The sequence below is a fragment of the Pipistrellus hanaki genome (assembly GCF_964339955.1).
Source record: "Pipistrellus hanaki genome assembly, chromosome: 18".
In the NCBI taxonomy this organism is placed as follows: domain Eukaryota; kingdom Metazoa; phylum Chordata; class Mammalia; order Chiroptera; family Vespertilionidae; genus Pipistrellus; species Pipistrellus hanaki.
Genome location: NC_140520.1, coordinates 910,315 through 923,638, shown reverse-complemented (window position 1 = coordinate 923,638; position 13,324 = coordinate 910,315). Strand labels below are relative to the sequence as shown.

Here is a 13,324-nt window from a genome sequence, read left to right as displayed (position 1 = left end):
GGTCCGACGGGAAGGGTCCCCAGCGGCCCAGCCTCCGGGGCAGCCCATGCGGGCGGGTGGGTGCTTCCTCCAGGGGCCCTGCAGGAGCGTGCGGCTCCCACAGGCAGCCTCATTGTTAAGTCACGGCCGGGTGGCAGGTGTGGCTGCCGCACCCTGCACCCAGGGCTGGGCCGCTGGGACTGGGCGGAAACGGGTCGCCCCTATCGCTTCAGTCCCCACGGGCTCCGGGTCGCCATCACCCTCCTGGCCCTTAGCTCTGCAGGTCCTTGTAAACCCCCCACCTGACCCACGCCGAGCCCTCACCACCCTCCAAACCCCCCCCCCCCCCCCCCGTCCGTGGCCTCCAGCCCACCTCCCTCCTCCCTGCAGGCTCCACCTTCTTGTCGGGAACACGGAACACTCCGACTCTCGCCTTAATCCAAATTAGCCGGGACGGCTCTCAGGCCTGCGCTCCACCCTGCTGACCCTCTGCTTCGACCGGCACCTCCTAATCCTGCTCCCCCTCCTCCAGCTGCAAGCCGCCGGGCCACTCAGATCCCCCTGGGCACAGGCGGTGGCGGTGGCAAGGGGGCGGGGCCGTGGGGAGCGCCAGGCCTAGAGCCTGGTGATGGGTGGCATGCCCGGGTACCCCCTGGGGGGTTACCAAGCCACCTCACACACGCGCTCTCCACACTCTGACTTTCCTACCCGCCCGTCCCCTCCCTCCAGGGCCAGGGACCACAGGTGAGTTGCTGGTCATGTCGTCCTCCCCGCTACCCCAGCCGGCCCGAGGTCACATCCCTTTACGAACAGGTGGCGCCGGTGATGCCAGGAGGACAGAAAGGAAGTGTGCCGCGAGGGCTTCCGGAAAAGGCCGCCTTGCCCTTCGGAAAAAAAATGGTGACAAGATAACCTCCCAGCCAAAACCGGTGTGGCTCAGTGGATAGGGCGTCAGCCTGTGGACTGAAGGGTCCCGGGTTCGATTCCAGTCAAGGGCATGTACACTGGTTGCGGGCACATCTCTGGTGGGGAGTGTGCAGGAGGCAGCTGGTCGATGTTTCTCTCTCATCTGATGTTTCTAACTCTCTATCCCTCTCTCTTCCTCTCTGTAAAAAAATCAATAAAATATGTTTTTACAATAATGAAAGAACTCCCTTTCACTCCCATTTAAAAAAAAAAAAAAAAAAAAAATGACCTCCCTTTTGGCTCTGGAGACTGCCTCGTCTGGATGCAGGTTCTGAGATCGCTCCCATCTCCCCGGAAGGAAGAGGGGCAAGCGTTTCTGGTGAAGCCGGTGCTGGTTACGGCAGAGTGGGCAGACGGAGGAAAACCGCGTCCCCAGGTCTGCCGTTAGGTTGGTTTCATACCGTGTAGGGGCCCAGCCTCTGCGCTCCCAGCGATGTGCTTGGAAGCCCAGGGGATGCCGAATGCATCAAATCTAAGGGGCACTAGCTTCAAAGCCCACAACGATAAGCTTTCTCCACCTCCAACTCATCTTAGGGAAACCCTTTTCATGTTACAGAATCCATCTCCTTGTCTGTAGAGAGGGGGCTATTTGCCTGATGGGCCGAGGTGAGGAGGTAGGGGTTGAGGGGTTAATGAGGGAAGACTGAATGTGGGCGTGCTGGAAAAAGATGCTCCTTATCTCACCTCCGGGTTTATCGGAGACCAAGGACAAATGACACTTGGGGTGAGGGGGCCCCTGCGATCTTAGTGTGGCTCTGTTGCTGCAATGTGGGTTAACCAGACATGAAGATAAGCCCGAGTGGGGTGGGGGCGGTGCGGCTGGCTCTGTGTGAAGACTAACTGGATATTATTGAGGGCAGGTTGATGCCTTCTCTATCGGGCCACCGGGAGCCACTGAGCTTCCACTCCTCTCGGGACCGTGGCATTACTTGACTTGACCACTTCGTGTGATTACCGTGGTCACGTGGTTTGAGATCTGTGGAAACGCCCAGGAAAGTTAAAGGCTATCCTGCTGAGAAAGAGGAGATTTAGACTGCTGACCCGGAGAAGGCATATAGCCGGCCAAGGACTCCTTGGGGTTCATTGGGCTCCAATTCGACATCAGAGTCCAGGAGCCACTGTTTGCAAAGGCCTCCCACGCAGGATGCACACGGGAGGAAAAGGCGTGGACTGAGCGGCCAGCCTCCTGCGCTGTCCTGCCAGCTGAGCCCACCTTATCAAGGGGCTGAGACCTGCCGCAGACAATCAGAGTTTTGCATGAAATTTGTGCGCTGGGGATGGGGGTGGGGAGAGTCACCTCAGCACATCCTGCACCCTCTTGCAGTCCTGGAGCCCCGCGATGAATCGCCCCACAGAGGGGGCCCCTCCCACCTGCTGCAGTGCCCTGGCTGGTGGCCTGAGCCTCCCTCTTTGGGGCAATCATGGAGCCCCACCCCCATGGATTGCCCTGCTGGCCGGTGGCCTGGGCCTCCTTCCGCAGGGTGATTGTGGGGCGATGGCAGGACCCCCCAACCAATTGCACCCGCCTTGGCTGGCCTGGTACCAGTGCCTGTCAGAGCGTGGTCCTCAGGATGGTTGTTCTGCTGTTTGGCCAATCGGTCTATTTGCATATTTTGCTTTTATTATTATAGATAGATTTGCATCTTTACTGAGCAGACCAATCAGAGCAGCTCCATAACAACCAATCAGAACCCATGATCCCAATAGGGATAGTACTAACTTGACCAATCACACTGTGCAAATTTTAGTTTCATTTGCATAAAAGTTGACCAATCAGGAACCAGGGCAGTGCTTTATGAAAAGCAGCCTCCCCTTTGCCTCCAGTAGCACGCTTATGGTTGCCATCGGAGGCTGTTTCCCGGGTTTGCAAGCTGTTTACCTGAATAAAGTCTCTCCTTTTACTGCACCCAATCTGGGGACTCCTGTTAGCATTGGGGTGATGTCAGGATGAGCGCCTGAATCCTTTGTACCAAAGTACCTCTCACTGGCGAACACTTCCAGTAAATGCCTGCGTGTGCAACAGAAACACTCCCCCTGGCATTTAGAAACGAAAATCAAAAGCGTTGTGTGCCGCTGGGGCTCACGTGGGATTCGCTAAGTTGGTGGAGCGGGAACCCCTGGCTAACTCAGGGCACGCAGGTGGCCTGACCTCACCGCGGGCGGAAACGCATCTTCTCCGGCGCTTAACTTCCGGATAAGAGCTTCCGTCCTCGCGGTGGCCACGCCGCATCCACAGTCCTCAGAGGTCGGACTTCCGCTTCCGGTCCGGAGCCCCGCCCAGCATGACGTTGCACAGGCCGGTTTGAGTCTCCTCAGGGCCCGTAGCTCCTGAACTTTGACCGCTCCCCTGGGCTGGCCGGAGGGCAGCGCGCATGCGCAGTTCCGTTGAATGGGGTGCGTCCTTATCCTCGCGGCGGCCGCAGGAGCGGCGGCAGTGGCCCTGGCCCTGCGGCTGTGGCTCGTGCTTCACTCCCGGGTTGTTGTACCCCGGGAATCTGTCAGTCTCATGGCGGTGGCCGGGTCCGGTAAGTACGGGGCGGGACCACAAACCCCGGAGTGCACTGCGACGCCGTCCCTGGGTCTCCTCCGCGCTTTGTGCGCACTGCATCCTGGGAGCTGTAGTCTCTTTGCGTCCCCGGAACCAGCCCCCAGCCAGGCTCTGTAGGCAGTTGGGCCGACGCTTCCGGTCCGCGACTTTAATGGCAAATGAGTACTTTGCACGGGTCAGTAATTAAGCCTCTCTGCGGCGTGCAGCTTTCTAATAAATTATTAGTGAGCAGAGAGGACGCCGAAGCCCTTTGATGCTAACCTGCAATTTCCCTGAGTAATAAACTGCTGGGTTTCGTGATTAATCTAGGCATTTGGTGTTTGGCTAAGGGCTCATGATAGATGAGATGCGGTGAATTGTCATATTTATACACACACCAAGCCCACGAGGAGGAAACCATTACCCAGTACCCGTGGCACTGCCGCATTGAGGACATTCCGTCGCAGGCACAGCAACAGGCCGTCCTGCCCGGCGACCCGTGCAGATGGGTCCCCGGCCCTGCAAGGCGCTCCGATCTTGAGTGACTGCTCCGCAGAGACACACCGCACACCCTGTGTCCGTTTAGGAATAAAATCTGCGAGTGCTGAGTTTATTTTCACACGTGTGTTCTCCTCCTCCCCGCATGGCAGTCCTTTCACACCACAAAGGCACCCATCACTGTTCCCAGCCCTTCCTTCTGCCGTTGGGAAACGCACGGGCTGGTGCATCCCTGTAACCGTCAAACAGACGTGCCCCTTGCGGCCTCTCCGCCTAAGGCCTCCCCCCCCCCCCCCAGGTGGGCACACCACCGAGCTGCTGAGGCTGCTGGGGCACCTGTCCGCCGCCTACGCTCCCAGACACTACGTCCTCGCCGACACAGACGAGATCAGTGCCCAGAAGATACATGCCTTTGAGCTCAGTCGAGCTGATAGAGACCCCAGCGGAGTGGTAAGTGATCACATCTATTCCTAAGAAAGTTTCGAATCGTACATTTGAGTTTAACTTGTTAACAATCAGGGCAGGTCAGCGAAGGTGCAGGTGGGGGAGAAGGATGAGGGGCAAAGGGTGAGCTGCCAGCATAATGGGAGTTGCCCTCCGTGTCCGTGAGGAGGGGCGGGGGGGGGGGGTGAGGAAGAGGGAGAGCTCACCCAGGGGCACGGGTGTTAGAAAGCAGAAGAGCGAGCGGCCGGAGCCCCACGCACTGCCTCCCCAGGACGGGGCGTGTCTGTCACCGGCCGTCAGCCGTCGCCTCCGGAACCTGCAGGGCGGTGAGACCCAGCCCGGTCCCGGCACCTCCTGTCCTGGCTCCCAGTTCAGACAAATACATGCACACACATACATGTGTCCTCCTTACAGCCTTTCGTCTGTGTCCGGCAGGAGGGTTTCCTGGTGTGTGTCTGTCACCAACCAGCACCAAAGTGGGAGAGTGGGACCCCTGTCCCCCCAGGCCCGCCCCCTGGCACCCCTGGCCGTAGAACACACTGCAGGCACGGCCCGGAGGGCAGGGCTCCTGCACAGTCAGCGTGGTTGGAGGGCCGGCTCCCGGGTGGCACGGCCCGCCCGCCTTTCAGACAGGCCGGGGCTGCTGTGTCGCACGGAGGCTGGGGACACGGGGAGACCCGGGGAGGCCGGCACCGTGGGGACGGGCACGGGGCAGCGGTTGGATGTGAAAGGAGAGGAAATGGAATTCCCAGACAGACGGTGTGGGATGCGAAGGAGAGAGGAGGCGAGCAGAGCCCGGGCCCGTGGTCGGAGCGGTGGTGAGAACGGGCGCCCTCCCTGACCCGGCGCTCCTCGCCCCTCTCCCCGCCGAACAGGCCCCTCCGCCCCGAGATGCCCGCCAGGCCCGCAGGGAGGGCCTCCGAGGGCTCCGCCCCCGCTCCCAGCCCTCGCCCGCATCCCGGCCGCCGCCACCAGGGGGCGCGCGCAGCGAGCGGGAGGCGGGCGGGCAGCCCGGACGCGGTGGCGTGGAGCTCTGGGAGGTGGGCCGGCTCCGCGCCTTTGGAAGCAGCCCGGCTCCCTCGGGCTTGCTCTCCGGCCCCAAAGGCTCCCGTGCGTTTGGCCGGCTCTGCGGTGTCAGTGGGGAGAGGCGGGGAGACGGGCCCTCAGCCAGCGGCTCCGGAAGGGACCGGACCCGCCTCCACCGGCAGCACCCGCTGTCGCCAGCAGGGGGCGCGCGGACCCCGCGTTGCAAATCAGGCTGCTGCTCCCTGCTGACCCAGTGCAGGCACCTCCTCACCCAGGGACCCCCTCATCTAGGAATCCCTCACCCAGGCACCCCCCACCCAGGCACCTCCCCACCCAGGCACCCCTCATCCAGGCACCCCCTCATCTAGGAATCCCTCTCCCAGGCACCTCCCCACCCAGGCACCCCCCACCCAGGCACCCCTCATTCAGGCACCCCCCCCCCCACCCAGGCACCCCCAACTAGGCCTCAGGCTCCCGCAGGGAGGGCCTGCGTGTGCGGAGCGGGTCTGGCTGAGAGGTCGCTGAGCGGGGTCTGTGCTCCCCAGGCGCCCCGGTACTTCCTGCACCGCATCCCCCGGAGCCGCGAGGTCCGGCAGCCCTGGCTGACCACGGTGCTCACCACGCTGCACGCCGCCTGCCTCTCCCTGCCGCTCACCTTCCGCGTGCGGCCGGACCTGGTACGTACGCCGCCCTCACCGCGCCCTCCCTGCCCCGGGGGCTGGCCGTGCGGACACGGACCGGGGCCCCGTGTGTCCGGCCGCCCGTGAACTCCACGTGAGCCCTTCCCCGGGTCCGTGTGTCTAACAAGCCCAGGCCCCTGCCCCCCGTGGCTCCGGGCCGGCCCTGGGCTCGGCCGCCGGGGAGAGCCGGGCTCTGTGCCTCCTCCTCGGCCTCGTGTTTGCCGAGACGGTGAGCGAGCGTGGGGTGCGGCCACGGTCACACACGGGCGTTTCCCTGGGAAGCGGACACGGAGCGGACACGGGCGGGCAGGGAGGGCCTGTGCGGTCCCCGCCGGCGGGCAGGCCGGGCTGAGGTCTTCAGAGGCAGCGCCCTGAGCGCCCAGCGCCCGGCAGGGGGCAGCGCGACGGGGCCGCGCGGGGCAGGGCCAGCCATCCCGGGAGAGGCCAGCCATCCCGGGAGAGGCCACCCCGGACGCCCGCCCGCCCCGGCGGAGCCCGCTGCGTGCGGACAGCAGCCTGCGTGGCCGGGCGGAGCTCTGAGCGGGCGCTGGGTTTCCGTGCTCTCCGGCCCTCGCCGCTGCCTGGGCGGGAGACGGGAGCCGCGTGTAGGTGTAAACTGGTCTCCGAGCAGGAGGCCCGCGGGCCCGTGGGCGTCGGGTCCATGGGGAAGGAGCCACGCGCCCTCGGAGCTCGCGGCGGCCGCTCGGTCCCTCACCGGCGAGCAGGGCCAGCATCTTGTTTCCCACGGCTTTCCTAGAAAAGCGCCCCCGCAGGCCTGTGGGGCGACTTGAAAGGGAGCGAATGAACAGCGGTGAGTCACCCCGAAACAAAGACGCCCTCGCCCACGCCCGGGGCAGGTGGAAGAGCCTGAAGAGCCAGCCGGCCGGCTCCCGGCTCCCGGGCTGACGAGGCACTCAGCAGAGCTCTGCGCGGGGATGAGAGGACGATCTCCCCGAGGGCGGGGTCCGTGAGAAGCTGCGGGCATGGGTGCAGGGGCCCCTGTGTGCGGGCCTCGCCGCGCACGCTCACTCGGCCTCGGGAAAGACGCCCATTATGCCACCTGCCCGATTCCCACGCCCCCTCCCAGGGTGAGCTGGGGAAGGTCACGTTCACGCAGCCCCGGTCCACGTGGAGCGTGGGCTCCTGTCCGCAGCCGGGAGGCTGACTTTTTAAAATTCATTTCGTGGATGTCCGAGAGGAAGGGAGAGGGAGAGAGACATCCGCCGTGAGAGAGAATCATGGACCGCTGCTCCTGCACGCCCCCCACGGGGGATCGAGCCCACAGCCCCGGCCTGAGCCCGGGCCCGGATGGAGCCGTGACCTTGTGGTTCAGAGGTCGGCGCTCAGCCCCTGAGCCGCCCGGAAGGGTGTTCTCTGTGGTGAGCCGCCGGCGGCTCCGGGCCCTGTTTGCGTAGTTTACCGCGTTCTATCGGCCTGTGGATTGGCACGTGCCAGGCGCCGATCACCTGCTGGTGATAAGCCGGAGCCTGGCGCACGCCCTCCGCCCGAGCGGGCGTGATGCTCGGGAGAGGGGCCCGCGTCGGGGTCACCTCTGCCACGCGCAAAGGACGCTCGGCGACGAAGGAGCGGCCGCCGACCGGTGCCCCCAGCCGGGGCGCCGGGCGCAGGAGGCCCAGGAGTCAGCGGGAGCAGTCAGGCCGCGCCCTGGTCCCTCCGCACTCACGCTCGCCGTCCAGCAGCCTGCGTGAGCAAGCGTGCCGCGTGTCCCACGGGGGCCGGGCCCGGGAGACGCGGCTCTGAGCCAGCCCCGGTCCCCCCCGTCCCCCGGCTGTCCCCCGGGCTGCGCTGCCCTGACCCCGGGCAATGCCCGCAGCTGCCCCAGCCGGGCACACCGCGCTCCGTCCACACTGGCCCCGCTGCCCGCCCTCCGTGGCCCGGCCCAGCCGAGCGGAGGGCAGGCTGGTGTCCGGGAGAGCGCGCTCCAGTGGCCGGGTTTCTCCACGCCGGGGGCCCTCCAGAGCCTGAACGCGGAGCCCTCTCCTCGCCCACTCGGCGCTCTGTCCCTGGGCCTGTCCCTTCGCTTCCCCTCGAGCTGCGGCCCGCAGCACGGGCCTCTTCCTCCCGGGGAGGGAGGGGAGCAGGGAGGGAGGTGAGCGGGAGGCCACCGGGAACAAGGCTGCTTTCAGGGCTGCGGGCAGCGCCGCGGGGAGCTGGGGAGCTGCCCTGGGCGGCGGGCAGGACGGGGCGGAGCGGAGAGAAGGGAGGCTTTGAGGCGCTGAAGTTCAAAGGCCCAGACGGCCGGCAGCCCCGCCTGAGGCCCGGTCCCGTGCTGTGGGGCTGTGGGGCTGTGGGGTCTGGCTCTGCTCTCAGCCTCTGAATTAACCAGGGCGTTGGCTTGGCTTCTCCACGCCCGTCTGGCCTGGGGGCGGACAGAAGGGAAGGGGCTCCACAGGGCGCCCGGGGAGGGAGGGGCTCCCGAGGCTGGCCGCAGGAGGATCGGGAGCTGGAGCCTGGGTCCCCGGGGCCTCACCCTGCAGTCCTGGCCCCGATGGATGAGCGCTGGGGGTGTGCGGAGTGAGTGCACGAGGAGGGCAGAGGTCGGGGAGGAGAAGCGGGAGGAAGGCATGTTGCGTGACCGCCCGGTCACCTCCACCCGGCCGTCCCGGGGTCCAGCCAGGCGCTGCTGGCGGCAGGTTCTGAGCGAGCACGTCGGCAGCCCTCGGGGGTGACCCGGGCCGTGTTGTCATGGAGACGAATGTGCCCATGGGCCAGCCCGCCGGAGCCCGGCCCAGCCCGGAGGTCCGGTTCCGACTTCGTTCTAACAGGCTGCAGCGCCTCTGGGGCCACGCCGTCTTCATGTCCGTCCGTCCTTCCCGTCCCCCCAGCCGTGGGGGACGATCCTGTGTGGGCCGGGGTCCTCCGGGGTCTGCTGGGACTGAAGCTCGGTCACGAGTCCCATTCCTTAGCAAACGGCATCGCTCCTGGCCGCCCCGATGGCGCCTGCTGGCCCGGCCAGGCTCTGACGAGGCAGTTTGAAGTGTTTACAGCCGCAGCCTGTGGAACAGGTTTGCTCTGTGGCCTCAGGAGGCCTCCTCCCGGCAGCCAGGTGGCCACGTGGGTCAGGGTGGCCGCGGCCCAGCGGCAGGTCCAGGTGCTGCTTTCCTGAGGGTTTGCTGGCCCCACAGCGGCCTGCGGACGAGTCGTGTGTGGAGATGAGGGGGCGGGGAGAATGCCAGCTCGGGGCTCGGCCTGCTGCTGCTCCTCTCTCAGGCCATGCTCTCGCTCAGCTGCTCCTCGCTCGGCTGCTCCTCTCTGAGCTGCTCCTCGCTCGGCTGCTCCTCTCTGAGCTGCTCCTCTCTGAGCTGCTCCTCACTCGGCTGCTCCTCTCTGAGCTGCTCCTCGCTCGGCTGCTCCTCTCTGAGCTGCTCCTCGCTCGGCTGCTCCTCGCTCGGCTGCTCCTCGGCTGCTCTCGCTCAGCTCTCGGGGAGCGGGAAGTCGGGGGACCGGGGCAGTGAGGGTGCAGGAGCTGGCGGCGAGGCTGTGCACACCATCCAGGCCTCCAGTTACGTGGTTTCACCAGACCCCTCCCCCAGGGAGGGACCGTGTGCTTGTGCACTGGCCTCGGAGCTGCTGCCCTTCCCCACACACCCCGCACACCCACCTCCTGCCAGAGCCTCACCCCGCACACCCACCTCCTGCCAGAGCCGCACACCCACCTGCCTGCCAGAGCCGCACTCCGCACACCCACCTCCTGCCAGAGCCTCACTCCGCACACCCACCTCCTGCCAGAGCCGCACTCCGCACACCCACCTCCTGCCAGAGCCTCCCTCCGCACACCCACCTGCCTGCCAGAGCCTCGCTCCGCACACCCACCTGCCTGCCAGAGCCGCACTCCGCACACCCACCTCCTGCCAGAGCCGCGCTCCGCACACCCACCTCCTGCCAGAGCCTCGCTCCGCACACCCACCTGCCTGCCAGAGCCTCGCTCCGCACACCCACCTCCTGCCAGAGCCTCACTCCGCACACCCACCTGCCTGCCAGAGCCTCACTCCGCACACCCACCTGCCTGCCAGAGCCGTGCGCCGTCTAGGCAGGGGTCTGGGCCAGTGGTCGGCAAACTCATTAGTCAACAGAGCCGCAGTGTGCCGACCACTGGGCTAGGCCTTCACTGCCTTCAGCCTCCGGGCTGTAGGATGCGTGGCCGCACTGACAGCTCCCTCCTTTCCGGGAAAAGCAGGAGCCGGCTCTGACCCGGGAGAGCCTGGTGGGGTGCGTGGGGAGGAAGCCCGGCCGCCCAGCTGTGTGCGGGGCCCCTCCGTGGGCTGGGGGACCGCTCCCTCCCGCCCAGCCGAGCTCCTGGGCAGCGGGCAGCGTCCGCGGGAAGCCAGGCAGACTCTGCTGCATGGCCACAGCCCCTGGCCTCTGCCTCGGCGTCCATGGGAGGGGGCATGGCCAGCGAGCGGACGGCACCGGGGAGGGGGGCAGTCATACAAACGCACCTTAGTCTGTGCCCAGCGCCTGGCTGTGACCTGTCAAAGTCAGGTGCTTCCCTTCCCTCCGGGCCCAGGGCCGGCGGGAGGCTCCAAGGCTGGGGGAGGGGTCAGCGTGGGCTCAGGGGGTGGGCGCCGGGCACAGGCCTCGGCCGGAGACACAATGGGAACCACGGAGGCGGGAGGCTCCAGGGCCGGGGGGAGGGGTCAGCGTGGGCTCAGGGGGCGGGCGCCGGGCACAGGCCTCCGCCGGCCGGAGACACAATGGGAACCACGGAGGCGGAGGAAGGAAAGGAGGCGGAGGAAGGAAAGGTCGCCGAGGACAGGAAGCCAGGGTTCCGTTTCCTCCGCCCAGCGGCAGCGGCAGCGGCGGGTCGGGAAGCAGAGGTCGCTGCGGTGACCATCCGGCGCTGGGCTCCGCCAGGATCACTGCCTGCCGGGCAGACCTGGGCCCAGCGCACCGGCCAGGGAGGGCCCGCTGGGTCCTCGGGGGCTCGGCTGCCGCAGCGCGCACAGGGCTTCGCTCAGACCAGTTCCAGGCGGGGGCGGCCCGGGCGGGACCCTGAGTCCTAGTCCCCCTGCAGCCTCCTCGTCAGACAGAACCGCACCAGCCTCTCGGGGTCCCGTGTCACCGCCGGCGCCTCGGGGGGAACAGCGGGGGGAACAGCCTGCCTGCCCCCCTCCCCCGGGTGTGGGTGCGGTTTCTGGCCCAGGGCACCTGCCTGGGCTGCGGGGTCACCGCCCTGTCGGGGGCGGGTGTCTCTCTCACACCACGTCCCTCTCTAACCCCCGCGGTGGCAGGTGCTGTGTAACGGGCCGGGGACCTGCGTGCCCGTGTGCGCGGCGGCCGTGCTGCTCGGCGTGCTGGGCGTGAAGCGCGTGACCCTGGTCTACGTGGAGAGCCTGTGCCGCGTGGAGCACCTGTCGCTGACCGGCCGCCTGCTGCGCCCCTTCGCCGACTACTTCCTGGTGCAGTGGCCGGCGCTGAAGGCCAAGTACCCCTCGTCCGTGTACCTGGGCCGCATCGTGTGACCGGGGCGCCCTGCTCCGGCCACACGCAGCCACGCTGCACACACGTGGGGACGAGCCCGCGCCTTTGTGGTAGAGCAAGCATGTCAGACTCGCGGCCCAGCTGATGCGGGTTTTGTAAGAAACATCTTAATAACAACCTTAACTGGCCTCAGCTGGTTTGTCTCAGTGGCTAGACCGAGCATCAGCCCGCAGACTGAAAGATCCCAGGTTCGATTCCGGTCAGGGCACGGGCCCGGTTGTGGGTTCCATCCCCAGTGGGGGAGTGCAGGAGGCAGCCAGTCCATGATTCTCTCTCATCATGGATGTTTCTCTCTCTTCCTTCCTCTCTGAAATCAATAAAAATGTATATCTTTTAAAATTAGTAACTTAATTTTTATGATATCCTCTTACACATGATTATTAATAACGAGCTACAACGTTCGCTAATGACTGATTACTGTGATCGTGCTGTGTTCATTTCCCTTAAGCCTTACGCACAGGCGCACCGTTTGCTGCAACACCCGCGGCGAACGTTTTAGCAGCCGATGGCCCGTCATTAGTCTCGGACTGACTCGGTTGGTGCGCGAACAGGAAATATTCCGCTTTCAGGGAACAAGGAAAACAGGTTTATTTGTGTGATGCTTATTAATGTGTGCAGTTATTCAGTGTCTGTCTGGTAAGTGAATGTTCAAGAAAGAATACTAATTTCTATTAAAGTGTTCCGTTTATGTTAATAATGACTTATTTATTTCAGCCCTATGTATTCAGCACGTCTCTATCGGAATAAACCTACGTTTCTATGACAACCGAAGCTTTTTTTGTTTGTTTTTTTTTGGGGGGCCACATCCACGTGAACCTTGTTGATGTGGCCCGTGAGCCTTTGAGTTTGACATGCTTGCTTTAGGGGAAAGACAAAGGCGGGTGCCGCTCCGCCCACCCCACTCAGGGGCCGCGTCCTGTGGGGAGCACCTGACAGGGAGGACAGGCGCTGGGTGCCAGGCGCTGGCAGGAGACGGGTGCCTTCTGTCTCACTTACCTAAGCCACCCCCCCCGGGCCCTGTAGGGGGTGTGCAAGAGGCAACTGATCGATGATTCTCTCATAGATGTTTCTCTCTATCCCTCTCTCTTCCTCTCTGTAAAAAATCAATAAAATATATTTTTAAAATAAATAAATAAAACGTATAGAGACAAAGCGTTGGTGGCTGGTGTGGTGTGGGACATGTGGTTTGATTCTGCTTGTACCGCGGGGGTGGGGTGGGGGTGCAGGTGAGTCAGGACCCCCGTGGGGACCCCCGTGGGGACTGCCCTGGGGCTGCGCGGGCACGGGGTCAGTGGGTGCACGGAGTGCCTAACCCCAGCCCTGTCTCCTGCCCCCCCCCCCCACGGCGCACACGTGTCAGGCCCCCAACTAGGAGCTTTAAGCTGCCGGCGTGTGCGGTCCCCTCAGCGCTCACCGGCCGGAGGAGAGGGTCCCTCCCGCACGGAGCTAGGACGGCCGTGTCACTCCTCTCCACACCGACCGTGGGGAGCGGAGCGGTCCGAGCCCTCACCCCCCCCCCCTCCAGGCCCCGCCGGCAGGTCCGAGTGCCGCCTCCACGCAGGCCGGGCTCGGCCGCTCGGTCAATATTGGAGGGTCCCGCCTCTCCGACCAGAGCGTCCGGGCTCCAGGCACGGCCTCGCCGGCGCCGCCTTCTCCAAGGACACGCCGCCCTCAGGGCCCGGCAGCGCAGGCAGGTCACGGC

The 13,324-nt window shown here is 65.2% G+C and overlaps 2 protein-coding genes across 4 annotated transcripts in view; one reads left to right on the top strand and one right to left on the bottom strand.

Annotated features, from left to right (window-relative positions):
- The window catches only part of LOC311612428 (TLC domain-containing protein 4-like), a 32,968-nt gene extending 29,778 nt beyond the window's left edge, over positions 1 to 3,190 (bottom strand). The window contains exon 1 of one of the 2 annotated variants that reach the window (XM_084865376.1): positions 3,095 to 3,190. The gene's annotated coding sequence lies outside the window, so the exon portion shown is untranslated. Of the gene's footprint in view, positions 1 to 2,824; positions 2,964 to 3,094 lie in introns of those variants that run through there. The other variant, XM_084865372.1, reaches the window with a different exon arrangement.
- Positions 3,191 to 3,334: 144 nt separating this feature from the next.
- Positions 3,335 to 12,386, top strand: ALG14 (ALG14 UDP-N-acetylglucosaminyltransferase subunit; the record flags this gene model as incomplete). 2 transcript variants are annotated; one of them, XM_084865392.1, is made up of 4 exons in its annotated part: positions 3,335 to 3,470; positions 4,269 to 4,420; positions 5,986 to 6,117; positions 11,373 to 12,386. In XM_084865392.1, the coding sequence occupies 4 exons, from the start codon at positions 3,335 to 3,337 to the stop codon at positions 11,601 to 11,603; spliced, it is 651 nt and encodes a 216-aa protein (XP_084721518.1). The 2 variants fall into 2 exon arrangements, with proteins under 2 accessions (XP_084721518.1, XP_084721517.1); XM_084865391.1 differs by lacking the exons at positions 5,986 to 6,117; positions 11,373 to 12,386 and adding an exon at positions 5,167 to 5,808.
- Between the last annotated feature and the right edge of the window lie 938 nt (positions 12,387 to 13,324).